At 38.9% G+C, this 27547-nt stretch overlaps 1 protein-coding gene across 2 annotated transcripts in view; it reads left to right on the top strand.

Moving 5' to 3' along the window:
* Positions 1–13666: 13666 nt before the first annotated feature.
* NUBPL (NUBP iron-sulfur cluster assembly factor, mitochondrial) overlaps positions 13667–27547 on the top strand; it is a 201883-nt gene continuing 188002 nt past the window's right edge. For both annotated transcript variants that reach the window (XM_046655351.1, XM_046655350.1), the window contains exons 1-3: positions 13667–13805; positions 14314–14461; positions 18773–18807. In XM_046655351.1, coding sequence (XP_046511307.1) covers positions 13698–13805; positions 14314–14461; positions 18773–18807 — 291 coding nt within the window. In that variant the 5' untranslated portion in view covers positions 13667–13697. The remainder of the gene's footprint in view (positions 13806–14313; positions 14462–18772; positions 18808–27547) is intronic.

The following is a 27547-nucleotide window of genomic DNA, read 5'->3' as shown; positions in this document are numbered from 1 at the left end:
GAAGAGGAGAGATGACCTTGTCCCTAGAAGCTCTTAATGGGGAAGGCAAGAACTTAAGTTGGTTGCTGTCTGGCAGTCTCATGTAACTGGTTTAGGGTGGTGGCGTCTAACCTTTCTAACCTTTACTTAATCCGATTTGATTCTTGTCTAAAAGTCATGGGATCACCCAATGACCAGACCCCACCTGCACTGATACCATTTTAACTTTTTTTTCATGTTCTTTCCTTTGTCTTGTAAAGAGATGACTCACATACCTATGCCTTAAATTTAGTCCTAACCCTCAACTCGGGGCAGCAGCAGCAGCAGCCCTGCCTGCCCATGGGCCCTGTCCCCATGCCAGCGGGGGCAGCAGAAGCAGCGGCAGCAGGAGCTCTGACTGCCCGTGGGTCCTGTCCCCACGCACCAGCTCTGCCTGCCCATGGTCCTGTCCCCATGCCAGCGAGGGCAGCAGCAGCGGCCCTGCCTGCCCATGGGCCCTGTCCCCCTTCCAGCAGGGGCAGCAGAAGCAGCAGCAGCAGAAACTCTGACTGCCCATGGGTCCTGTCCCCATGCTATTCTACTCTCTAAATAAAAGAGCACTACTGCCAGATCTTGAGAGTCTAAGAAATCTTTCTTTCGACTTCTCGGCTCACCAACCCTGCATCAAAAATCATCTTTTCTCTTGCTCTTTTCCATAGCTTTGTCCTACAGCTCTCTGAGCTGTGCTTCTCTAACTTGTATTAGATAATTCCATCCCTTGAGAGATTCTGAGTGTTATCAAAAAGGAAACACTCAGGGGCCAGCCCAGTAGTGTAGTGGTTAAGTTCGCATGTTCCACTTCAGTGGCCTGGGGTTCAAGGGCCCGGATCCTGGGCTCACACTTACACACCACTCATCAGCGGCCATACTGAGGCAGCATCCCACATACAAAATAGAGGAGGATTGGCGCAGATGTTAGCTCAGGGCCAATATTCCTCACCAAAAAAAAAATTAATTCAATTATATAAGCTCACAACTAAGTAATTGCATCAAAAACAGACATAACTTCCTAATTATTTTTTACTACATTTAACTATTATTTATGCTCTTAAGGTTATTTACATCTATTTGTATCTGTCTGGTAGGAATACTATATAATGGTGAACTATGGTACATATCTTCCCAATTTTGCATACCATGTTAGTAGCTTAGTTAGCTCTTAGTTAGTTAGTTCTGCAAATCAGGGCTTTTTTTCTCTCAGAGAGCTAGTTGCTAGCACCTCACTGAGAAGGATTAAGCAAAAGTATATATAGTTGTCGACGAAAATAATCCATAACCAATCTATAAATGAAAATTTGGGTGAGTTTATTCTGAGCTTAAATCTTAGGATTATAACCCGGGAGAGTCTTTCCACAAAGGAACAGAGCACTCCAAAGAAGTGGGGGTACACAGGGTGGTTATATACCCTCAAAGAGGGTGTTTCACATATGATTGAAATGTCCCTCCCACAACAGTCACAAGATTGCCCTGTCGGCACAGCACTTGATGGACACAGCAGGTAGTGGGTCTGCTTGGTGGGCGTAGCAGGAGGCAAGTCTATTGTCTCGAGCTGGGCGGTCACAGGTGAGCGCAGCAATCAGTTTCTAGCCTAAGGAAAGATACTTCATCCTTAAGGAGATGCCAACGTTGGGCGGGGGAGGGAAGTTGCACCTTTATCTCAAGGGCCTTTTGCTCTTGCCATAGGGAATCTCTAAAGCAGATATACAATGCATGCTCAATGGCCTCGGTCAGGCCCTTTTGGAAAGACAAGGTCAGGCCGAATTAGGTTTACACCAAATGGCTTCCTCATATATTCCAATATATCCTATTACTTGCCATTTTTATTTGTCACTCGCGGTATCACATCTCTATCCAACTATTCATCCCACTATCCATCTAGTAATCCATCTTATTTCTTGATGCATTTTAAGGTGATGGGGTTGAGGGCAGGCAGCTCCCTAATGTGCCACTCTGATAACGTGGATTATTTCAAGCTGAAAATATGTAAGCTCAGAAGGCTCAGGAAGAACCTTTGACCTTCTCCCAAAATGCCTAAAAGAATTTAAGATAGAAGGACTTGTCTCAGGAAGGAATTATCACTATAGATGGCTCTAGTATAACCTGAACTAGGTGGGGAAGACAAAGAGGAAACTAGCATGGCCGTTTGATGAAAGCCTCTTTGGGTCCCATTGTCTCCAAATGGCCCACTAAACATTTGTTTGCCCAACATTAACTCTCTTCATCTTCCTGTAAATTGCCTTCTTTCCCTTTGAAGGCCCAGACTTCTAGCTCCATTCTCCTTGGCCTAGAAAGACACATATACCTCATTTTGCCTGACTGTCTTTGGAATTTTTCATGCTTATATGAATCCTTTGTGTGCATGTATTAAATTTTGTTTGATTTTCTCCTGTTAACCTATCTTATGTCATTTTAATTATTTGACCAGCCATAAGACCCAGGGGAGAAGGGAGGGAATTTTCCCCTCCTCTACAAAAGTAAATTTCAGACATCAGTATACTTCTCCCTAAATACTTCAGCATGTGTATCAATAGCTAGAGTTGAATACAGTTTTTAAAATGTAAAATTTACATATGATGAAATGTGCAAGTCTTAAGGGTGTATTTGCTGATTTTTGACATATACCCACAGGTAACCCAAAACACTACGACAATATGGAACATTACCATCATTCCAGAAAGTTCCCTCATGCCACTTTCCAGATAATCCGTGCCTTCATCTCTTCCACAGGCAATCACTGTTCTAATTTTTTCTCTACCATGGATTAGTTTTCGCCTGTTCTAGAATTTCACATCAATGGAATCATACAGTATGTACTATCATGCATTAGGGTTCCTTCTGAAGCATATTGTGCTTTTTTTTTTGATGCTTATTTATGTGGTTACATGTTTGTTCCTTCAGAAATATACAATTTAAAAATCTATTTTATTGATGTATATCTGGGTTATTTCCAATTTGGGACTATTGTGAATAAAGCTGTTACTTGAATACACTTGCATTCAAGTTTTTATGGGACATATATTTTCATTTCTCTTGGTTAAATGCCTAGAAGTGGAATTGCTGGATTGTAGGGTAGGTGTGTATGTAAGTCTTATAATGCCAAACTATTTCCCAAAATGGTTATACCATTTTAAATTTCCACCAAGAATGTAAGAAAGTTCCAGTCTCCCTACAAATTTGCCAGTGTTTGGTTTTGTCATTCCTCTAAATTTTAGCCATTCTAGTGGGTATGTAGTGACTGATACATCATTGCAATTTTCATTTGCATTTCCCTGTTGACTAATGACATTGAGCATTTTTTTTCCCCGTACTTATTGGCCATTCATGCATCTTCATTTTTATGAAACATCTTTTCAAATCTTTTGTGTATTTTTTAATTGGATTGTCTTTTCATTGTGAGTTGTGGTGTGTCTTTACAGTCTAGATCAGTGATGTCCGATGGAATTTTCTGCATAGTCCAATATGTTTATTGTGAAACATGGCTAGTGCAAATGAGGAAGTGTATTTTTAATTGTATTTAATTTTAGTTAATTTAAATTGAAACAGCTACTTTGACTAATGGCTACCATATTGGACAGTGCAGTTCCAGAAACCAGTCCTTATCAGATACATGTTTTGTGAACACTTTCTCCCAGTCTGTGGTTTGCCTATTCATTTTCATAATGGTATCTTTTGATGAACGGAAGTTTTAAATTTTGATTAATTTCTCGATTTTTCTCTTTAATGGTTATTGTGTTCTAAGACCCATCTAAGAAACTTTTGATTACTTGAAATGATGCGGGGTCGGTGAGCCGAGGAGTCGAAAGAAAGATTTCTTAGACTCTCAAGATCTGGCAGTAGTGCTCTTTTATTTAGAGAATAGTGTGGAATAGCATGGGGACAGGACCCATGGGCAGTCAGAGCTTCTGCTGCTGCCGCTTCTGCTGCCCCCGCTGGCATGGGGACAGAGCCCATGGGCAGGCAGAGCCGCTGCTGCTGCCCCCGCTGGCATGGGGACAGGACCCATGGGCAGGCAGAGCTGGTGCGTGGGGACAGGACCCACGGACAGTCAGAGCTCCTGCTGCTGCCCCGAGTTGAGGGTTAGGGCTAAATTTAAGGCATAGGTATGTGAGTCATCTCTTTACAAGACAAAGGAAAAAAAAGTTAAAATGGTACCAGTGCTGGTAGGGTCCGGCCATGGGGCGGTCCCACAACTTTTAGATAAGAATCAAACCGGATTGAGTAAATGGCAGAAGTCACCGCTCAAATATTATCTTCAGCTAAAGACAAAGGAGGATTTTGGGGTGGGGGGTCAGTTACATGAGGTTGCCAGACAGTAAACAACTTAAGTTCTTGCCTTCCCCATTAAGAGTTTCCAGAGATAAAGCCATCCCCCCTTCCTCCTGGCGCAGAGAGGGAGGCATGGAGATTTCCTTCACAAATGCAATTGTCTCTGATCAAAGAGCAAACAAATTCCACTCCTCGGAGCCTGCTTCTTATCTGTAGTTTTAAAAGTAACCAGCCTAAAAATCCTCATCATAAACTGTTTTAAAATTAAGCAGCCTAAAAATCCTCATCATTATGACTGGAATTTTGTTAAATCTACAGGTCTTAGATATGATGAAAGAAATGTTTGATTTTTTTTGTGTGTGTGAGGAAGATTGGCCCTGAGCTGACATCTGTTGCCAATCTTCCTGTTTTTGCTTGAGGAAGATTGTCCTGAGCTAACATCTGTGCCAGACTTCCTCTGTTTTATGTGGGATGCTGCCACAGCATGGCTTGATGAGTGGTGCTAGGTCCGTCCCAGGAATCTGAACCTGTGAATCCTGGGCTGCTGAAGTGGAGTGTGCGAACTTAACCACAACGCCACCAGGCTGGCCTCAAAATGTTTGATATTTTTAATTTGAGATTTTTATGAATGGATGTCTATATAGGCTGATTTTTTTTTTTTTTTTTTTTTAGGCAGATTAGCCCTGAGCTAACATCTACTGCTAATCCTCCTCTTTTTGCTGAGGAAGACTGGCCCTGAGCTAACATCCGTGTTCATCTTCCTCTACTTTATATGTGGGACGCCTGCCACAGCATGGCTTGTCAAGTGGTGCCATGTCTGCACCTGGGATCTGAACCAGTGAACCCCGGGCCGCCGAAGTGGAATGTGTGAACTTAACTGCTGCACCATCAGGCTGGCCCCTAGGCTGATAAATTTTAATACTTCCTCAAGAAGGAAAGCAGAGTCTGATCAGTTTTCTATGATCTAGGCCAGAAGAGAGCCTATGTTTCTCTCGTTTTGTATTGTGTTTCTTTCATTTTGTATTGTTTACTCAGAAGGGACTTTGGACAATAACTTATTTGGCAGAACCTGAGGTTAGAGTTGCAGACTCTCTGGAGGATGAAAAGTCAAGAAACTAGGCTCCAAAAGACAGAATAGAAACCATTTCCAAGATGAACTGACAATGTTAAATGTGAAAAATTCCTATGTAATTCTTTGATTTATGTCCTATTTAAGGAAGGCAATAAACCTTGTGCTTTTGCTGCTCTGCAGCATCTCTAAACTATTTTACGTTGATTTTTTCAAAATTATTTTAGGAAAAGTGAAGCCACACAACTTTGTTCTCTTCAGTTCTTATTTTAATTCAATATGAGCTTGGAAGATGAATCTGTGGATTATGTAGGTTAATTTCTTCATGTTGTATTTGGAGAAATAGAGTTTAATTACTTGTCTAAGATCATATAGCTAGTTAGTAGCAGAGTTCTGGCAAGATTCCTGGCTTTCCAAGCTCTTCACTCCACTGACATTCCCACTATGCATTGCTGTCATAATAGGTAACCAGTCAGTGACTCTCGAACCCCTGCTGTGTGCCTGGCACTCGGCTATGTACAGGTGATATAAATTATCATTACGATGTAGCTCTGGTCCTCAAATACTACAGAGTCCTGTGTAAGGGAAGACACAAATAGAAAACAGCAAAAGGCAATATGTAATAATGTTCCAAATTGAAGAGAATTTAGGATTAAGTGCTATGCATGCAGGTAGAAGTAATATTGTGCCTCATTTAAATAAACCTGGCTGTGTTAGGGCAATATTGAACTGACACTGAAAGCAGGCTATATCAGAGAGACCTGAAACAGGCTAGCTTTGCTAACTTAAATGTACAAAATGAAACCAATCAAATTGCACCTTAAATTCGTGCTGTTTAAATAAACTGTTAAGGAAGGTGAAGATCAATACCTGAATCATTAGAGAAGGCTTTATGGAAGGCTTTATGGAAGGAGTAGACTTTGAGACAGAATTTTAAGGAATGATGGGATTGCAAAGAGCAAAGGGATTATAAACTATTATAATTGGAACACAAACAATATTTTAATTAAAATCTGAATATCTTATAAATTAAAATGTGATTTCAATGTAGTTCAAGAGAAGGCAATTAAGCATGTTTATAGGTCTCCGAAATAAATTACCTTTAACTAAAGCAGATGAAGCCTAAGTTTACATGAGAAGCTTAGAGATGGAAATGCCTACTGAATTAAGTAGTCGAGTAGGAATCTAGATTTCTTCCTGCAGAGGTGGTGCTATTTTGCCCAGGTGCCTCTCCTATGACAGCTGGTCCAAATGTAATTTTGTTTTTTCAACAATATTTCTGTAAATGTAATGAGAGATCTGTATTTCCATTTTGCTTTCAACAATTTGCCCTAAAGCAAATAAACTAACTTCTCTGACTCCTCATTTCCCTATCAAAAAATGGAACTGATAATAACTTCCCTGCCAACCTCATGGCAGTTTTGAAAGCTGAACAGGATAATGAATGTGAAAATGCTTTAAAAATCTTTCAGATATAAGATTCAGTAAATAATAAGAATTGTACAGATTATGGCTCAATGGAGATTCTATGAAGGTGTTTTTAGGAATAAATTCTGCAGAATTCTCTGCAGCATTCACTTGGGTTGTCTCCAAAGACTCTAATAGGCATCATTATATTTTCCCTGGGGTGTGGATAACTGTGGGGTATGTGTGCAGTATGATTAACTGGATGCTTCATATGGACTGAATTAACCAGGCTGATTTACAACTATGCAGTTAGCTGTTATTTAGAGTGTCACTGGAAAATTCTTGTTTGCATTACTTTGTATTTATACATTAAGTACAAAAAAATTGCATTCCTCATATTTGTATCCAGATTAATTACATTATTGAAGAATGATGATGACCTGCTAATGCAGACAGAGAATGGAGCTGCAACTCTAGTTTCTTACATAACTGAAGAGAAAACTATTTGATCATTGAGAGAAGAGCAGAATAGTAGGACTGTAATACTGTCTAATTTTTCTCCACTAAGAAATGGGTTCAGTTACTAAGGGTGGGTTCAACTGTTAGCAAGAAAAACAGAATTTGGTTTGTGAAGCAAAGAGAATCTTCAATCCACCGCCTCCACATTCCTATTCTCTAGCACCTAATATTATAATGTTATTTTACGGGGTTCGATAATTAATATTATACAAGTAATGTATTATTAGTACTCAAATAATAACATTTAATAACTCTCAACAAAGGTTTAAATACACAAAGGATTTAATTTCTTAACAAAATATGCATATTTTTTCATATGGCAGAAAAAGAATTGCTGTTATATGTCAATTATATCTCAATTAAAAAAAAGGAGTTGCCTACAAGAAACAATACCTTGACACTTTGACAATATTCTTATTAAAATCTGGGTTACTATTAGATATCTAGTGCTCCATAACCAATTACCACAAACTTGATGGCTTAAAACAACACACATTTATTATCTCACAATTTCTGTGGGTCAGGAATCTCGGTGCAATTTAACTGAGTCCTTTGCGTTATGGTCTCTCATGAGGCTGCAGCAAGGGGTCAGCCAGGGCTGGGGTCTCATTTGAAAGCTCAGCTGGGAAGGATCCACTTCTGATCTCATGTGGTTGGTGGTGGAATTTAGCTCCTTGCAGGCTGTTGGACTGAGGGCCTTGGTTCTTTGTTGGCTGTCAGCTGCTCCTTGCCACGTGGCCTGTTCCATAGGCAGTTCACAACATGGCAGGGCTTCATCAAAGCAAGCCAGGAGGCCTCCTACAAAGCCAGAAGTTATAATTGTATGCAATGTAACCACAGAAGTGACCTGCTATCACCTTTGTTGCATGCTATTGGTTAGAAGCAAGTTACAGGTCCTGCTCACACTCAAGGAGGGGGGGATTACACAAGGGTGGGAATATCAAGAGACAAGGATCATTTTGGGTCATCTTAGAGTCTGTTGGAAAAGAACGATTAATTTGACATATGACATATGCTACAAAGAGAGAGATACCCACTAAGAAATCATGTTCAATTAATTCTATAGTCCAGAAGGAATTGGTGGGAATGGCTTAATAAAATTTCCAGTTAGCTATATAGTATCACAAACTACTAAGTGTAAACTACTAAGCACATTACTTTCTTCTTCCACTATTCTGCTCTTTCTCCAGTACTGTCCGCTATGGAATGAAATGGCCTTATATCAGACCCTGGAAAAGTGGTAAAGAGTTGCACTTCAGAAAAGTGTTAGAGAAAAATACAATCTCACATATATATACACATTTCACAAGCAAATGGTGCATTTCATCAGCCTAGGGTGTTGATTTTGTTGTTCTGGTAACTGATATCTATTAAAAATGGCATTCTCAACAGCACATTGCCAGCAGGTTCCCCCACAAAAATAGCCTTGGTTAAAAAAAATAGTAATTTTTGCACATGATGAGAAATTTGCAAAAGAGATTGTGTGGCATTAATCTAACAAGGTCGTTGACTTTGAGCAATATACAAAACTTCATCAGGTAATTAAAGAAGCTCTCTGCATTCCTAACCAAGTCAAAACACCAGCTATTAAACTACTCAGAACAATTATGCCTAAAATGAACATTTCCTATGCAAAAACATTTTTATCTCTTTTGAAGACTAACAAAGACTAGGAAAGCCTAAGATGCAAGAGATTAGTAACTATCACTTCAATAGCTTTTGGATTATTGAGTTATGGTTAGTGGATGGCCTCTAATAGGAATGAGAGTAAGTTCATTAGCCTGAGTCATAAGTGGTCAGGAAAATCTTATTTTATTTTTATTTTTAAGCTGCAGAATATGATGCCGTGGAAAATGGACCCAAATACTACCTGTAAGGTTGGTTGGTATGGATTGGAGCTCTCCAAGTAGCTTAAGAGCCACGTGGAAGGCTGAAGACAGAGATAAACTTTCTACTTTTCAATTTGCTGGTCTACCCTAGAGCAAATTCATATTATAATAACCCTTAATGTTGGCATTTGCACTGTATCGCTATAAGTCAGAATATAGATGTTTTTCGAGAGATTACAGGGATCTGGTAGGAGTTCTTCACAAATATAAATGGACTGAACAGATTTTGCGCCTGCAATATTTATGACATATCATGTATAATATTTATATGTAAGGTTAATAAATTCTACATAGAAAAGGTTAATAAATGAATCGACAAGATTTGGTACCAGAACACGAAGTAGACTAAGACACTATGTAAATCATGTGATTATAAAGGACATCCTCACATTTTGATAAAACAGACAGAAATCTACATTATTTCCTTTTCCCTGAAGAAAATAGAACTTCACATTAGCTGAAGTGAAAGTTTGGTATCTTGATGGGGCTCTGCTTTGTCATTGTCCTTGGAATGTTCCCTAAAGTGCACAGGAAAATTCTCTTCTGAATACAGAATGAGGCAAGGTTTTAGCAAAGCCTTGTAGAAACTTATGTCTTTTAATCTCTAGGATAGAATTGCAGGGTAGCAAAGATTTGGCTGAAAGCAGACAGGTTTGGTATTTAATTCATTTACTTAAATGAAATAAAAAAGCAAAAGCATGGGAATGCTAAGGTCCCGTGTGTAGAAAGTATTTGCCTTGGGTGACAAATACTTTTTCTAAATTCTGATTGTGTGGATTCTATTTCAGGATGGGATCTTCTTTGAAGCTTTAAAAATTAAATACTCAGCTATGACACAAGCCCGATGACCTTTGGCTAAGGATTCAGTTCAATCTTATAAATCAGAAATTCAAATGTCAAATCACCCTTGATTTATCCAGCTTTGGATATTGGCATTTAGGGACCTATCCTGTCTCACCCTAGAGGGAGATTTTTAGTCATTTGGAGATATATTCTCAGAAGCTTATCTAGTCTAAGAATATATATACAATTGCTTTATGGAATTTTTTTTATAGGAATGGGGAGCTTCTTCGACAGCACTAGTTTATGTGAGCTAAGGGACTGAAAGGCCAGCAAAGTCTTTGATAGGGGAAAATCCACAAACTTCCTAGACCAAGTTTCCTACAGAGGCTGGCTCAGTGGGAAGCTGTTCGCCTAGGCAGAACTACTCTATATTTTAATGTGAAAATGTATTAGATGTAGATAAGAGAGTTTCATGCTTAGTCATGAGCAGAGAGATTTGGGAACAAATTACACTGCGGGGCAAAGTAGGGTCAATGAACGAGTTTGTCATTTAGACAAGGCCATGGATGGGGTAAGGTTTTCATCTGAGTGAGCTCTTTGGACAGGATGAGAGGTTCAGGTGGGGACAATAATCTTAAATTGAAGGAAATGGCACTAGTTTCTGAGTTTTATTTAGTATACTCAACAGAGGCAGGAAACTGTCCACGCCACCCTGCTCTTCCTTAGTGAGCTGAGCAAAGGACTGAAGCTTGTTCTCAGCCGACACTGAGGCAGTCAGTGAGGCTTATGGACAGGGAACGAGGCAGGCTCCTTGTCTGTGTGGGAATCTGAACTTTCAGCGAGTTCTTGGTCACCTAAGGAGGATCATTTTGTTTTTTCTGATGGGAGTGGGGATAATCCAGTACATACAAATACTTCCTTTCTAGAAAATGATACAAAGTATTATTTTATACATAGTTAGGAGACATTCAAAAGAATCCTCTTTGTTTTGCTCAGTAGTTATTTATAAATTTCCCTCAGGGTGGTAAAAACTTGTTAAATACAGATTTGACCAGGGATGTGCCTCTGTACTGTCCAGATGTCCACATGGCGATGTGAATTTAATCCTCAAGGTCTTTATTTATCCATGCTGGCATCCATTGAGATGCCAAGTATTTAACCACGCAGATTGTTGTCAATCTTCTCTCATTCTTGACCTTAAGGTCTCTTAAGGATCAGCTTTCTCTCAGCTCTCCTATCTCCTCTCAAGGGGCAAGCCCTATGTGGCTGCCTCAGGTTGTTTGCCTAAACTCGTCACTCAACCGTTTTTGTTCTGTGGTCCTGCCACTACACTGCATTCTATCTGGGAGTGTGGCATTGATTCTGTTGCTCTCACATCCCTCAAACTGAGGCTCTGTCGTTCTCCCTCCTCACTGGGGCTCAATCTTGGGTGAATAGTAGAGGGGTAGTCACAATGCATGGGGCTCCTTCTTAGGAACAGTAATATGCACAGATTATTTTAGCTTTAGATAACAGAAATCCTCACCAACAGTGGTTTAAACTATTAATTATCTCATACAACAGGAGGCCTGGAGATGCAGGCCAGGACTCGCATAGCAGCTTAACTATACAACCAAGAATTCGTCTAACTGCCGTACCTCCTCTTCGTTACCCTTAGCTGTTGGCTTTTGTCATTGTGTTTGTCACCATTGTGCTTGTCATGTTCACAAGATGACTGCCACACCTACAGGTGTCACATTCATGGTCAAGATGGTAAAAAGGAGTAGCACCAACTACCAGAGTGGAACATATTCCACTCTATCAGAAAAACTAAAGCTTTCTCAGAAGCACCACCTGAAAATTTTCATTATACTACATTGTCCAGAAGTATGTTGTAAATGCGCAGAACAATGTCCAGAGTTAGCAAGTGAAACTAGGAAAGTGAGTATATGGATTTCTAGCCTCTACAGTTGAAGGTTGCAAGGAAACTGGGGGTTGAGAATGTTATTGGGTTTCCAACTACCAATATCTGGTATAAGAACACATGAATAGCTAAGTTCTCACTTTTCCTCTAACTATCTTCACTCCCCATAATCCCAGAAAATTTTGTATAGCTTCTCTAGGACAGATACTGAGTTGGCTTACTCAATATCCATTTCCAATCACCTTCTCCATTGCTTTTCTCTACTCTTTAGGTAAGAGATATTGAAATGCTTGATTTCTCATCTTCTCTTGCTTCTAAGGGTGGTTGTGTGACCTGGTTGTAGCCAATCTGATGTGTATGTGGTTTCCTTTCCCAAATAAAATAGGCAAAGACTCACTAGGGAAAGCTCTTTATCTTTCTCATTCCCCTCTCTTTCTATGTAGAACATAGCCTTGATGCCTGAAGGACAGCCACCATCTTATGACTGTGAGGGGACAAAAATAAGGACACCAATATCATGGGACAAAAAGAATGAATATGGGACATAATAACACAGTGGTTCCACTGCATCAGACCTGTAGGGTCTACCCCTGACTTTTCCTACAAGGCTAATATATTCCTACTTGTTTAAGACAATGGTAGAGTTTTCTGCTTCTTTTGGCTTACAATTGATTAAAATTGAGCTGATAAATGTTTAAAAATTAATATAATTGAGAAGAATATCATAAAATAATAAAGTGATATAAAACAATAAGCTAAAAGAGTCAAACCTAGGGTAAGAATAAACAAAGCTGATGAAACAATAAGGTTGTGAGATGGGGGAGAAAAAGCGAGGAACTGATTTTTTTTCAGGGCTTATCAAATTAAATGTACCTTGCTGGTAATATCTCATTGAATCCTTACAATAATTCTTTGAAGTTGATATGTTGTACCTGTATTAAAGACAAGGAAATTAAAGATCATATTAGAGGAGAATAAACAATGATTATATAACAAACTCTGTATAGATAAGAACCAAATAAAAGAAGTTAAAACCAACCTTAGACAATATTATGGAGAATGTGAGGGTAAACCATTCTACACCCTAAGTGATCCTTTTGCTGCGTCTGGCTTCTTGTATCAGCTTTCCAGCTTTCTCTCCTACAGCCATTTCCTTCACTCTCTCATAGTTTTGGATGTAGAGATACTTCCTTCCACCATGATAAATTCCACGTCCTTCCTCAAGCTTTGTCTCACTGAAGTTCCTTCTTGAACGAAACTTGCTTCATTAGACCTGCTTTCTGATTTACCTAAACTTTTTCGAGACTAGCTAAGCACCCCGACTTCTCTTTCAGGGAACAACACAGCAGTAAATATCAACACAAAGCAGAGTATTGTTGTAGATCAGGGAATACAATAAAGATTCAGGGACGAAAAAAAAAGGGAAAATCATTAACAGTGGCAGTGTTTAAGCGTCTCTATTCTGCGCAGGGAGAAAACCTGGAGTCATTTTCAAGTTCGAGCATTTCCTACTTTTTAGTCGGGTCAAGGCTCTAAACTTTCTGTTTTCTTACTAATAAAAAGCGGACTCTATAGAGTAAGAGTCTCCTACCTACCTACTCCAGGACTTCTGTGAAGACAAAATGAGATGAGGTTTGCGAAAACGCTTCACAACCGTTTGGTAAAACGCTGTAAAATGTTTGTACCTGGCTAGACACGAGACCGCGACAAGCTGGGCCCCTGGGCTGCAGAAACTCAGGCGGCTAGTTGCTAGGTTGAGGAAGCCGAACGTTGCCACGTGACGTCATCAGCCCGCGCCCGCCGCGACGGCTTCCGGGCTGGGTTCAGGGCAGCGCTCCGCGCCATGGGGTCTTGGCAGCGTTTGCTTCTTTTTCATGGGGTGTCGCTTTGGGGTGGTGCCAGGGCCTGTGCCCCGCTTTGCGGACGCCAGATGTTGGTTTGTTGGCGCCAGGTCCGTGGTGCTGCAGGCCAGGGGAGGCGGGCGGGTCGGATGCTGGGGCGGCAGGGTCGCAGGTGCCCTGACATGAGGGCCCTCAGTCCCTCGTGGGACCCCGCCCAATTGGCGGCCCACCGGGACCCAGGTTGGCTGCACGTCCCCACTTTCCAGGCAGGCCCCCGGTAGGACCAGGCCGAGGCGTGTAGGGACACGAAATAGATGGTTAGAATATGGATGTGTGACTTGCACATTGCTTTCTTAGTGTTGGTTTATTTAGAAAATAGGGAGAAGGAAAACACGCAGAGTTTTCCGTTTTTAACGTCATTGTATCCTGGCAGATAAATTTCAACTTAAACAATCTGTCTCTACCATGGTGATCAGTAGCAGTAGGTAAATAGCACTAAAGGCTAGTGGAGATGAGCAGAATTAGACTAGAAAAGAAAGACCTCTTGATCACGAACTCCAAACTGTTTTTACTTTTACAGCACGATAATGGAGATGGCTTTTTTTTTTTCTTCCCAAGTTATCTGGCGCTGAGAGTGAGACCCTAAAACAAAGAAGAACACAAATCATGTCCCGAGGACTTCCAAAGCAGAAACCAATAGAAGGTGTCAAACAAGTTATAGTTGTGGCTTCTGGAAAGGGTGGAGTTGGAAAGTCTACCACAGCAGGTATTATAGGATATTAATTCTAATCTTGATTAGGAACTTATGCCAATTGACAACTGCACAGTTTTAAAATTATAGCTTTGTTTTTGAAAAAGCTAGTATTTGTGGAATTCTTAATAGCTGATTCCTTAGTCTCAGGAGTTGGTGGTGATTAGAGGCTTAGAAATGGAGTTAGACAAAACTAGGTACAGGGGCCGGCTCCGTGGCCGAGTGGTTAAGTTTGCGCGCTCCGCTGCAGCGGCCAGGGGTTCGGATCCTGGGCGCGGACATGGCACCGCTCGTCAGGCTACGTTGAGGCAGCGTCTCACATCCCACAACTAGAAGGACCTGAAACTAAGATATACAACTGCGTACAGGGGGGTTTGGGGAGATAAAGCAGGAACGAAAAAAAAAGATTGGCAACAGTTGTTAGCCCAGGTGCCAATCCTTAAAATAAATAAATAAATAAAATAAAATAAAATAAAAAAGATTGGCAACAGTTGTTAGCCCAGGTGCCAATCTTAAAAAAAACAAAAAAACAAAAAAACTAGGTACATAGCTGGGTCTCTGACTCCTTAACTGAGGAGAAGGTGGTCAGGTTGCCCATCAGATCTTCAGTTTACTTAACTGTAAAATGGTAATGATAATTTTTTTCATAGGATGGCTATGCGAATTAAACAAGCTAACTCCTTAGCCCAGTGTCTCCTACATAGCAAGTGCTCAATGTTTGGTTGCTGTTATTGTCATTTTTAAAACATCTAGTAACTTTAAGGCTAAATTATTTCTGTTCTTTGATGTTCTTTTCCAGTCTTTATCAGTGTACATATAGCTATGTAGTTGGAATGAGATTGTTGACATTATCGTGACCTTTTTTCATTTAACTATAATATAATTTTCAACATTTATAAAGTCAGCATAGATCTGGTGTTTGAAAATGCTTGAAAGGTTTAACATTGTTTTAATTATTTAAAATATCATCTAATCTTTATATCTTTTGTATTCATGTACAGAAAATTATTTTTGGTGCCTCTTTTTAAATTGACTATAAATTTCAGTGTGATTGAAATGCTGCTTTCAGAACCCATAAAAGAAGTGCCACCAGAAATAGAAGAGTTACCATCCAAGACTAATAACCAGATATTCCCAAAAGTGTTCAAAAGAAACTTTTTATTTCCAAAAAAATTATTCCAGTGTAATAATGTGGAAGGTAACTTCTCTCCTCCCAATCCTGCTCAACAGAGGTCGTTTGTATTATTAATTTGGAGTTGTAAAGCACTTATGTCTTATTGTTGGCTCATATTCAATTTTCACTCATTTCAATAGGAATGGTTGCTCATTCAGGTCCTATCCAATCTATCTTTTTTGCAGTTGATTTTTAGAAAATGACCATTCTTTTTATATTTCATTTTGTTAATTTTGGCATAATTCTAGACTGACAAAACCTTTTAAATTTTGATTTTTTTCTATTAACCTAAAGTTGGGCATATATTTACCTTAAAATTCTTTAGTTCCATTGAAATCAAAGACATTTTAAAATAAGAAGGGCCAGGTACAGAGTACTGTGACTATCACTAGAGGTCTTATGTCTTGATTTAAAGCCGTATTCGGTACTTCCTGGGAAAAGCAGTTTAATAGTTGTACAACCAGCTATAAATCCCACTGTAGAGTCTTATTAGCTCAGTTTTTTTCCCATTTTGACCTGAAGGTAACTGTGGAAGAGTTTTTCAGATGTTTTGAAGAAATGAAGTTTTACCAACTATTGTAGCTATGATAGACCCTTAATACATTACTATTTGATAGGTACTATATTATTATTAAAAAATGATTAGTGATTGTTCTTAAGGAATTAATGCTATAACCTATACATTTTTGCTTTTTTCCTAAGAGCCTATGATCCATCTATTTGATGTTTTGCTTTTAAAATTTAGAAGCTCTTAGTCTTTGGTTCTAGAATCCACCTGTTCTTGTTTTAAAATGTGGAGTAAAGTTACCTGTTTTCAGTGGTATGAGTCCTTTTGCATGCTCCATGGTTATTTAGACTGGTTAAAGATGGAAATTTTAAAATTTATTTTCAGGATGATTGCTGTAAGTTCTTTGAGTTTTGTGCAATGTAATTTGTGGGATCTGTAGGCTAGCACTTTCCTTAAACAGATTGTTTATTGTTTTTGGTTAGAAGATCATCTATTGCCATGGAATGTGACAGCATTTAAATAGGAAAATATATGAGAAAATGTATAGTGTTTGACACATAGTAGGTGTTTCAGTAAATGTCCCTTCCTTGCTTTTTTCTTTGTTAATATTATACCATCTGTCCAAAACAACTTGGCCTATACTTTTTTGTAACAGCTCTATCTGCATACATAAGCCTTAGAAACAGATTATTTCTGTGTAACTCTGGTATTATATTTCTTTCTCTTATGTTACTTATTTCTGTCCCAAACTGTCTCAGAATATTTCCTATTTGAATATGTATGCTAGAGATATTTTGTATTAGAATGGTGACATTTGATTAATACAAGCATGCTCTGTGTGATTCTACTGTATAAACGCAGGAAGACCCTACCGTTAAAATGAATTGCTCTCTAAGTTTCTGCTTAGAAGTTGGATTATATTTCACCTATGATGTATCTGAAATTCAGAATTATTTTGTAATTTATAACAATTAATTTATCAGTGCTGGTCCCATGGCGCAGTGGTTAAGTTTGGCATGCACCACTTTGGTAGCCTGGGTTTGCGGGTTCGGATCCCGAGTGTGGACCTACACCACTCATCAGCCATGCTGTGGTGGCTACCCACATATAAAGTGGAAGAGGATTGGCATAGTTGTTAGCTCAGGGCTAATCTTCCTCAAGCAAAAAAAGAAGATTGGCAACAGATGTTAGCTCAGGGCTAATCTTCCTCAGGAAAAAAAAAATTCATTTATCAAATGCCATGCCCCAGGCTAAGTACTTTACATACAGTATTTCATTTAATTCTCACAACAGTTATGACATAGGAGTTATCCTCATTTTATAGAGGAGGACACAGAGTTGGGAGTAAAATATCCTACTCAAAGTTATACAGTAGAAGGTGGCGGAACTGGGATTTGAAGCAGGTCTGTCTTGAAGACTTAGGCTCTTAAAGACTTTAAAGGAAACAACCTTGGCATCATTTATAAAATAGTTCTGTAAGAAAACATGATCCACAGTATGAGGATCTATTTATTTATCAGTCTTGGAAATGTGTTACTTTCAGACCTCGCCTTCATCTCAGATGTAGCGTATCCCTATCGCTGGGCTAAGGGTGCTTTTGGGATTACTACTTCCTCCTTTATGTCTTTGTGACTCAGTGGCATAGGCAGTTTTGGGAATGTTTTACTGCCTTACCTCTTACCTTCTTCCCTTCCCCCTGCACAGTGGTCCAGCCTTTCATATACGTGGGTGTTTGTGAGTTAGATATTTGGAATTCCTGCAAAAGGCAATAGGATCGTATCCATTTTTATTTATTAAAAGGTAGATAATTTTCTGCAAAATATGTTTTTGAAAATAATTGAACTATAGGGGCTGGCCTGGTGGTGCAGCGGTTAAGTGTGTATGTTCTGCTTTGGTGGCCTGGGGTTCGGCGGTTCAGATCCCTGGTGCAGACATGGTACTGCTTGGCACGCTATGCTGTGGTAGGTGTCCCACATATAAAGCAGAGGAAGATGGGCACGGATGTTAGCTCAGGGCCAGTCTTCCTCAGCAAAAAGAGGAGATTGGCAGCAGTTAGCTCAGGGCTAATCTTCCTTGGGAAAAAAAAAAAAAACAAATTAAAAAAAAAAAGGGGCTGGCCCAGTGGCACAGCAGTTAAGTGTGCATGTTCTGCTTCTCGGCGGCCTGGGGTTCGCTGGTTCAGATCCTGGGTGCAGACATGGCACTGCTTGGCAAAAGCCATGCTGTGGTAGGCATCCCACATATAAAGTCTTCCTCAGCAAAAAGAGGAGGATCGGCAGTAGTTAGCTCAGGGCTAGTCTTCCTAAAAAAAAAAAAAAAAACGGAAAATAATTAAACTATAAATACCATTAACATTGTTTTTTATAAACTAAGTGAATTATTTAAACAAAGTTGTAACATTATAAATGGATTATTTACAATGTTAATTTTGGGGCAGGTGTCTGTTGCTTATGCTGGAATATTACTTTCTTTTTTTGTCTTTTTTGCTTTTTGTATTCTCTCCATGTCCTTGGTTTTTTTTTTTCAAGGGAGATATATTAAAAACTTCTGTGCTTTGGTTATTACATTGAAAATATTAAAAGGCAAAATGAATTTTGGTAAAAGGAAAGTTACTAAATTTAATTTCTGTTTTTGTTTCTTACAGTGAACCTTGCACTTGCACTAGGAGCAAATGATTCGGTAGGTGTTTATTAATGGAAATATTAATTTATTAAAATGTTTTTTAAGACAATGACAAAGAAAAAATTGATGTTTTTCACTTACTGTTGGAAACTATATACCATGGCTCTAGTCATTTGCATGTCTTTAAGAAACTCAAAAATCTGCTGTAAGTACTGGTTACGTTTAATAATGATGAAAATAGAAAGGAACTGTTGGTCAAGAAATTGAGGCAGGGGCCCGCCCCATGGCCTAGTTGTTAAGTTTGGCGCACTCTGCTTCGGTGGCCTGGCTTCAGTTCCCTGGTGTGGCCCTACTTCACTCATTGGTGGCCATGTTGTGGCGGTGACCTCCATACAAAATAGAGGAAGATTGGCACAGATGTTAGCCAGGGAGAATCTTCCTCAGCAAAAACAAAAGCAAAAACACAAACACGAAATTCAGGCAGCCCCTAGAAGCTAGAAAAGGCAAGGAAATGGATTTTTCCTGAGGGCCTCCATAAGGTAGGTAATCCTGCCAACACCTTGATTTTAGCTCGTTGAAACCCAATTTGGATTTTTTTGATAATTTCTTATAGTAGAAGTAGGAAACTGATACATAAAGGAAGTCAATTTTTTAGTTCTAGAATTTCCAAAGATGTCTTATTTTGGTTTTATATTTGATAGTTTGGCTGTAGAATACCAAGTTCAAAATAATTTCCTCTCTGAACCTTGAAAACAGTATTCTCTTCTAGCGTGCTAATGAGATGTCCAATGCTAGGCTGTTCATATTGCTTTGTAATAACCTGTGTTTTTCCCCTCAAAGCTTTTAGAGTTTTCTTGATGTCTTGTAAGTTTAGAAATGTCACAAATATGTGACTAGCTGTTGCCTTTAAAATTTTTTTTCTGCTTGGAAATTGGCCAGGCAGTATCAAGGCTTGAGTCTTTTTCAGCTTAGGGAAAATTTCTTCATTGATTACTTCTTGCGATGTGTTTTTCTCCCTTCAGAAACCTATTAGGTAGATATTGACCCTTTATGCTTGTTAGTTTTTCTCTCATATTCTCTCTCTTTGTCTTTTGCTCTGTGCTTTAGAAGATGTCTTAGACTATTTTTCACACTGCTATATTGAGTTTTAGTTGTTATTTAGCCCTTCTGATTTTTTTTGAAACCCCAAAATTATGTTTTTCTCCAGTTTTCCAGAACTGTTTCTTATTTTCCACTCGCTGTTCTCATCCACTTAAAAAGAAAACTTTCTGCCATTTGTTTGATGCTCTCTGAGGATGCTAATTAGAATTAATCAAAAATCTTCTTTTTAATGATCTGTGTTTACTTAGCGTGGTGTGATTCTCAGACTAGCAGAATCACCATCATCTGGGAACTTGTTAGACATACAAAGTCTTGAGCCCCACCGCAGACCTCCTGAATCGGAAGCCCTGAGGGTGGCGCCCCACAGTCTGTGTTTTTAGCAGCCCTCTAGGGCATTTTGCTGCATGCTACAGTTTGAGAACCTTGGATCTAGAGTTTTTTAAAACTCTAATCTGCTAATGGCACCCTTGTTTGTTTTCTAGTGTGGTTATGTTTTTTATTTAGTTTTAAACTATTTTTTTCTCTTGTCTCATTGGGAATTTGGAAGAGAAGAGAGATGATCACTTACGTTTAGACAACCTGATTGAAGTAAGAGGCAGTGATATATTTTTTAAAATAATTTTCATTGGGGTACTTAGTTACCCTGGAGAAGGGACCTCATCTTCCTTAAAGAAGGGAAGAAACGGAAGACTCAACGGGTGGGAAGGTATATAAATTGTTAGGTGTGGGGATCTTTTAGTTTGGTTGTCATTTCATTCAAAGCTTTGAGTCTTAAGGTCATGTGAAGCAACTATGTAATGAGGGATCAAAGGATGAAAACAATGGTTGAAAAGGGGTTGATTCCTTCGTGTTAAATGTTGCTAGTTTTGATGAGATGGTAGCTTCGAAATTTTTTTCTGTTTCTGTTTTTTTGTTTTTTTCTTTCAGGGAGCAAGGATGAGGGCAGCTTCATCTTTAACGCTTTATATATATGACAGGGAAATTGGCAACAAGAAAGGAAAAGCAATCAAACTTTCCCTGGGCCACTTCTTCAGAAAGCATTTAGTTTCCTTAAGTGTTTTTGAACGTGTTTGTAAAATCTTCCTTGGGAAGGTCCTCAGTATTCTGTGAACCTGATGAAGGTGTTTGTTTTGTTCTTTCTTGACATTTTTTGTAGCGAAGTTAGTATTGAAATTAAGAAGAAAGCCAGGAAATTTGAGCAGCACATTGTGATTCTCAAAGATAATCTGACATAATACAGTATTTTATGTTTGGCTACTGTCTTGTCCTCTTTAGTTAATTTATGTATACTTAAAGATCAATTTCATGGGACCGGCCCCGTGGCGGAGTGGTTAAGTTTATGCGCTCTGCTGCGGCGGCCCAGGGTTTCGCCGGATCGGATCCTGGGCGTGGACGTGGCACTGCTCATCAGGCCATGCTGAGGCGGTGTCCTACATGCCACATCTAGGATGACCCACAACTAAAAAAGATACAACTAGGTACTGGGGGGATGTGGGGAGAAAAAGCAAAAAAAAAAGATTGGCAACAGTTTTTAGCTCAGGTGCCAATCTTAAAAAAAAAGATCAATTTCATATAGCTTGTATACTTTAACAGTGTTTTTGATTAGAGAGCAGCATGTTTGTCTTGCACTGTGAGCTGCTAGAGGACTGCCTGCGTATAGAAAAGAAGAGCTATGTCTGTTCTATATGATGTATATGTATCTGGCCTAGTCTTATACTCTGTATTTCCCAACTTAAGATTTTATTAATATTACACTTATTTAGAGAACATATTTGGTCTTTAGGGGGAACTCAAGGTTCCTCCCAGCCCTTCGATTTGCCTGAGCTGATACAGATGGCTTAGGTCGTTGTTGGGACGTGGTGCTAGGATATGTTGCTTTATGGAGTTAAGAACTCCAGGTGGGATGATGTCTTTGGAGCCTCTCTAGTGACTCATTGCCATGGAGTCTTAATTCCACGGAGTTTGTATTCTAAGAGGGGCCTTTGGCTTGCTTCTCCTTAGGCCAGCTTTCCTCAAGACCTTGCTAACTCTTTTCTCCTATCTTTTCTGTGGGTTGGTGCTTGCCCCTTTTCAGCATTGGAGTGGGCAGTTCTGATAAGATTAAGTTGTAGGCCTAGGGAAACAGGTCCAGGAAGTTATTCATTTTACTTTTAATGTTGGCTTTAGTAATCTCTAAACTGGATTGTGTAAACCCCCGGGGGGGTATATAAGATAGTCCACTGGGGATGTGGGAGGGAAATTTTTCTTTTTCACTTGTATTAATTTATTTTGTTTTCTTTTTCTTTTATTTTTTTTTAAAGATTTTATTTTTTTCCTTTTCCTCTCCAAAGTCCCCCGGTACATAGTTGTATATTCTTAGTTGTGGGTCCTTCTAGTTGTGGCATGTGGGATGCCGCCTCAGCGTGGCTCGATGAGCGGTGCCATGTCCACGCCCTGGATTTGAACTGACGAAACTCTGGGCTGCCTGCAGCAGAGCACGCGAACTTAACCACTCGGCCACGGGGCCAGCCCCATTCACTTGTATTAATTTTTATCTTATCTTTTAAAATCTGTGTTTTTTATGTATGCTTTATAATACTATATTAGTATAGTAGCTCTAATATAATTTATAAACAAATATATTAACATATATGGATGATGTATGCTTAAACATTTTTTGCTGATTGGGTGCATGATCAGAAAAGTCTGGATGTCACTGGCCTAGACAGAAGGATTTCTGGGCTGGATCATATGCCCAGTTGAAAAGAAGACTACTTTGTAGATTGAGGTCAAGGCTTTGCAGGAATTGGGTGTGGATTTTCCCTGCCTTTTCCTTGCTGTTTGTGCTTTCCTTTGGTGGTGTAGAAGGTGATATTGCAGAACAGAATTTGGGATAATGTCATGTGTGCCCTGCATCTAAATATTGCATGCAGTGTGTGTTGGAGCTGGCTCATGCTTGTTTGTGAGACCCGATTGTTAAATTTTTCAGGAATTTTTCAAACCAGTTGATATCATGTTGTTAGCTTGAAATAGTCCACTGTGGGAGTATTTAAACCATGGAAATTGGCAAATACTGAAAGTCAGACTCCCTACCCCACCCTGAGCCAATTGTTAAACATTTACTGGCATACCACTGAGCATACATATTGACAGTCATATTTCTTGATTTTTCTTTTTTCTGTCTTCTTAACCACCCTTATTATGGATCTCATTCTTCTACAGTATAAATTTAATGAACAGTGAGGAGAGCATTGAGAATGGGAGAGGGAAACCTAAAGGCCGCCAGGAACCGTTGATAAGCCCTGTGAGATTGCTGAGTCAATTCATTTCAGTTCAACAAACATTTATTGAGCACCTATAACACTCATTGCCAGACACCCTGGGAATATGAAGAAAAATAAACATGCATTGTGGGAGTTCACAGCCTGCTAAGGTTACATTCACAAAACAGTGTTTTGTGTGTATATATATATCTATATAAGTGTGTATATCTCTGTGTGTGTGTGTGTGTGTGTGTATTTTGGTGGTATATAGCTGAATTAGGTTCAACAATAGTTTCTTCTGTGAGTGAGAAAGTGTTAATTAAAACAACACTTAATAAGGTTTTATTGTGCTTCATAACAGAGTGGACACATTGTGTGCTCTTAACGGTTTTATAATCTAGTGAAGACAAAAGGAAGATAAATGTCTTAAAATGATGAGATATATTCAAGATCAAATATGGTAGCGTATCTGTCCCAGATGACTAGCTTTTATTCCAGAGAAAAGCAGTCTTCTTTTCATAGAGCATTTTCATGAACATAATTATATTTGCTTTTCACAGAAACCTGTAATGCAGTGCACGTAGTATTTATCAGTTTTACAGTCTTTATTGATTCTGCCCTATCCTTGCCACATTTCATCAGCCAGCAAATATCCTTGTTTCTGTCTCTGCAGTATTTTTCCAGTGTGTATCTTGCTATTTCCACTATTCTCACTCTAATTAAGGCTCACATTCTTTTTGGCTCATTCGTTCATTTATACCTCAAACAGTTATTGAGTGCCTGCTCCACTGCAAGCACTTTGTTAGTTTGGAGGATACAGAAATGAATGAGACACTCAGTCTCTGCCTTTGAGGAACTCACCGTCTAGCAGACCACTGCAGTGACCTCTTACCTGTCCAAGCTCAAATCCATTCAGTACATAAAGACAGATTACTCTTACTCGAGCACTATTGGAATCACATTGCTCTCCTCCTCAGAGTCACTGCTGAAGGCCTTTGCTGGTATTCAAGATCCTCTATGATTTGGCTCCCATCGACCTTTCTGGGTTTATCTTCAGCTCTTCTTCTAAATCGTCCCCGTGCTCTAGCCAATCTGGGTTACTTACTGTTGCCAGTTTGGGCTTGGATATGCTATGTTCTTGATAGCTTACAGCCTTTCTTCTAAATTTCTACCAGCATATTCTCTTCACCTTTCTTCAGCTTATATGTCCTATCTTCCAGGCTGCCACGAATGGCTGTGCTGGTTATATCCTGCACAAGAGTGCTTGTCGAGGGGTTTGAGTGATGATAGAAATCCAGGCTACCCTCCTCTTCATGTGTATCTGCAGGCTGCATTCTCACTCACACAGAGGCACTGTCTGAGCTGTCCTGGCCCTGAGGGGCAGCTTAGTGAAGTGCTTCCTGAATTCCCCCACGTGAGTCCTTTTCCATCTTAGGAAATCTGGTAGCACTGTTATTTGTATTGTTATTGCACTCATGTAGCCATTCTGGTATTTTTGTAATAACAAACAATTTAACTAACATTAATTGAGCATTTATTATATGTCAAGCACTGTTCCTCATGAAGTGGTTCTTAACTCATTTCCTCTTCATAGCAGCCATATAGGAATAGATACTATTATAATCCTTGTTGTAGATAAGGAAACAGAAGCACCAAGAGGCTAAGTATTTTGCCCAAGGTCACCCAGGAAGTAAATGGCAGAGGCGAGATTTGAATGCCAACCTAGATGCTGTGCTCTTAACCTACTTGCTATACTGCTCCTGTCTTAGCTAGATTCTTAAGATTAAGAACTGTGTTGTCTGTATCCTTAGCAGCTAGCACGATACTTTATGACTCAGGAAATGCACAATAAATGTTTGCTACATGGATGAATTAAGTTCGTACATAGGTTTCACAGTATGTAAATACAAAGTTTTGTTTTGTTTTGCTTTGTTTTTTGAGGAGTGAGTGGTGTGGGATGAGAAGGCTTGTTGTGGCTTAGTGGCCTACACACTCTTCTTTTCCTGCGGCTTAAAAGATGGTGTGCTCCAGACTACTTGGCCCTCTTCTCATTTTATGCTCTTTATCCAATAATCTCATCTTTTCCCACTGCCCCAGTTACTACCCGTGTGCCCTTGATTTCACATTCATCACCAGCCTGGATGTCCCTCCTGGGTGTGAGACTTGTCTCTCTAGTTGTCTACTATAGATGTCCACTTGAATGCTTCACAAGCATGTGTAAAACCAAACTCTTCTTCCCTATAACTGTCTTTGTCCTATGGGGGTCATGTGATTCCCTCCGGGCTCCGAATCAGTCCCCTGTTCTAGCTTTCTAGAATATTTCTTCCTATTTCATTCCTTAATGCTGCTGCCTTATTCAGACCCTTATTATGAATCATCTGTGAGGTGATTCCTGCTGTCTATTTTCTCTGATATGATGCTTTGAGGAAAGGGCTAACACACTTCCCATATTATTTTAAAAGGGTTTGTTTACTTATTTATCTCCTATGCTAGTCTGTGAATCTTTTGGGGGCAGTGATTTTGGTCTTATTCCTCTTTCTTTTATCCTCAGTGCCTAGTCCAGTGATGGAACATAGTAGGCTCTGCTAATGACAGTGGAACATGTTAAGTGAAAAGTGGTTGTGAATATATATGTATATTTCATATATATGGCAAATTCTAAGTGTTGGATAAGTTGTCTATAGTTTGTTCAGTGCTAAATTATGCCTTTTTTCCTGGGCAAATGTAATAATTAAAATCTAAATGGGATAATGTATGTGAAGTGCTTAGCACAATAGCCGATGCATAGTAAATTCTAAATCACTTTTTAGTATTGGTAGCTAAATAAAAGCTCTTTGTAAGTAATAATTTCAAAATAAAAGTTGATATGCATTTTACCTACATGACTATTTTAGCAAAACTTATTTTAAGTTTTTATTTATTTTCCATTGCTAGAATGAATCGTTAACTAGAATTTTAATTGGACTTAAAGATGGAAAAGGAAGCAGTATTATCTTCAAAGAGTTTGTGTTTCTTTGGTTATTTTTTTCTCCATTGATATTTATCTCAAAATATTTATTTTTTCCCATGATCACATTATGTCTTTATGCTTATTTTCAGACATACTGCTCTTTTTCACCAATTATTATGAGCGGTTCTTTAAACATAATTAAGATTGTCTTAAGCCTTTGAAGTTTTGTGATCATGTTAGGAACAATTAGGGAGTTTTAGTTCAAGATTTAAGTTTTGTTTTTGAAAAGTTCAACGATCTTGTAACAGAACATATTATATCCTACCACTTAAAATACCGTGATTTTCTTCATTAATAGTTATGTGTATAGCAGTCTAGCTTTTTGGTGTCAGACAGACCTGGGCTTCATTCTGGCTCTGCCTCTTGCAAACTATAACTTTTGCCTGTGCCTGCCTCTTAAGGTTGTGAATATTAAAGGAGATAATGCATATAAAGCACTTAACAGAGTGTCTGGCACAGAGTAAATGCTAATAAAAGCTATTCTTATTAGCTGTTATAGTACTCCAAATGCCAGCCCAGACATAGTATTATAATCTGGAATATTAAATATGATGTGAATTTGGATTAAATATGGATGAAACTGTGTTTCTCACAATTACGTGTGGGAAATCCTGATGCATACTACTTAGTTTAAGTTCATTAAGTTTGAGGCTCATCTTTTCTTTAATGTTAGTGTTGCAAAGGGATTACACTGTATTAAATTAACCTGTTCTTAATGTTTTTATCATAGCTTGGTAGTATACAGAACAGATACGTTTCTTATGAAAAAATACTTTGTTTCAATATTATGGTTAACCATTTTGGAGGAAGGGTACACTATTAGTGTTTAAAGTATAGTTATTTTAAAACTAGAGGGGAAACTGGGGCAAGAAATCCAGAAGGAACGATTGCCAAATCGTTATTTTTTGCTTCTTTTTGTTCTTTAATTCAAAGGTAATTCTTGGTAAGAAGTGTGTTTTATAAGTGCATTCAAATTCTCAAATTTTAACATTTATTGAGGAGAGAGACACTCAGGAAATATATTTTTAATTAGAGCAAAAGTCTACTAAAACTAAGAATTCCTTTTAGGATAAGAAATGGAAATATTCATAATAGTTGCTGAATTTTCTTTGCTAATATTTGATATCTACACATATTCATACATACATACTTACATAGGGGATTATTAGTTTATAATCAGTAAAAAGAATGAACAGATTTCTGATGAATTACTTTTTTCTTATCCCTTCATATATCGGTTTGTTCATTCCTTCATTCATCAAACATTTATTAAGGGCTGGTCGTCTCCTAGGTGCTGTGCCTGGCATGGGAATACCGAGTTGAAAAAGCCCTGCCCCTGTCCTTGTCTCAGTTAACTTACAGCCTGAGTGACTGTTTGGGAGATTGGCATTTCCATTTGTTCCAGTTGGAGCCAAGATCTCTGTGTAGCTTGATGATTGTTGAC

The sequence above is a fragment of the Equus quagga genome, chromosome 2, assembly GCF_021613505.1.
Source record: "Equus quagga isolate Etosha38 chromosome 2, UCLA_HA_Equagga_1.0, whole genome shotgun sequence".
In the NCBI taxonomy this organism is placed as follows: Eukaryota; Metazoa; Chordata; class Mammalia; order Perissodactyla; family Equidae; genus Equus; species Equus quagga.
This window is presented reverse-complemented; position numbering and strand designations above follow the sequence as displayed.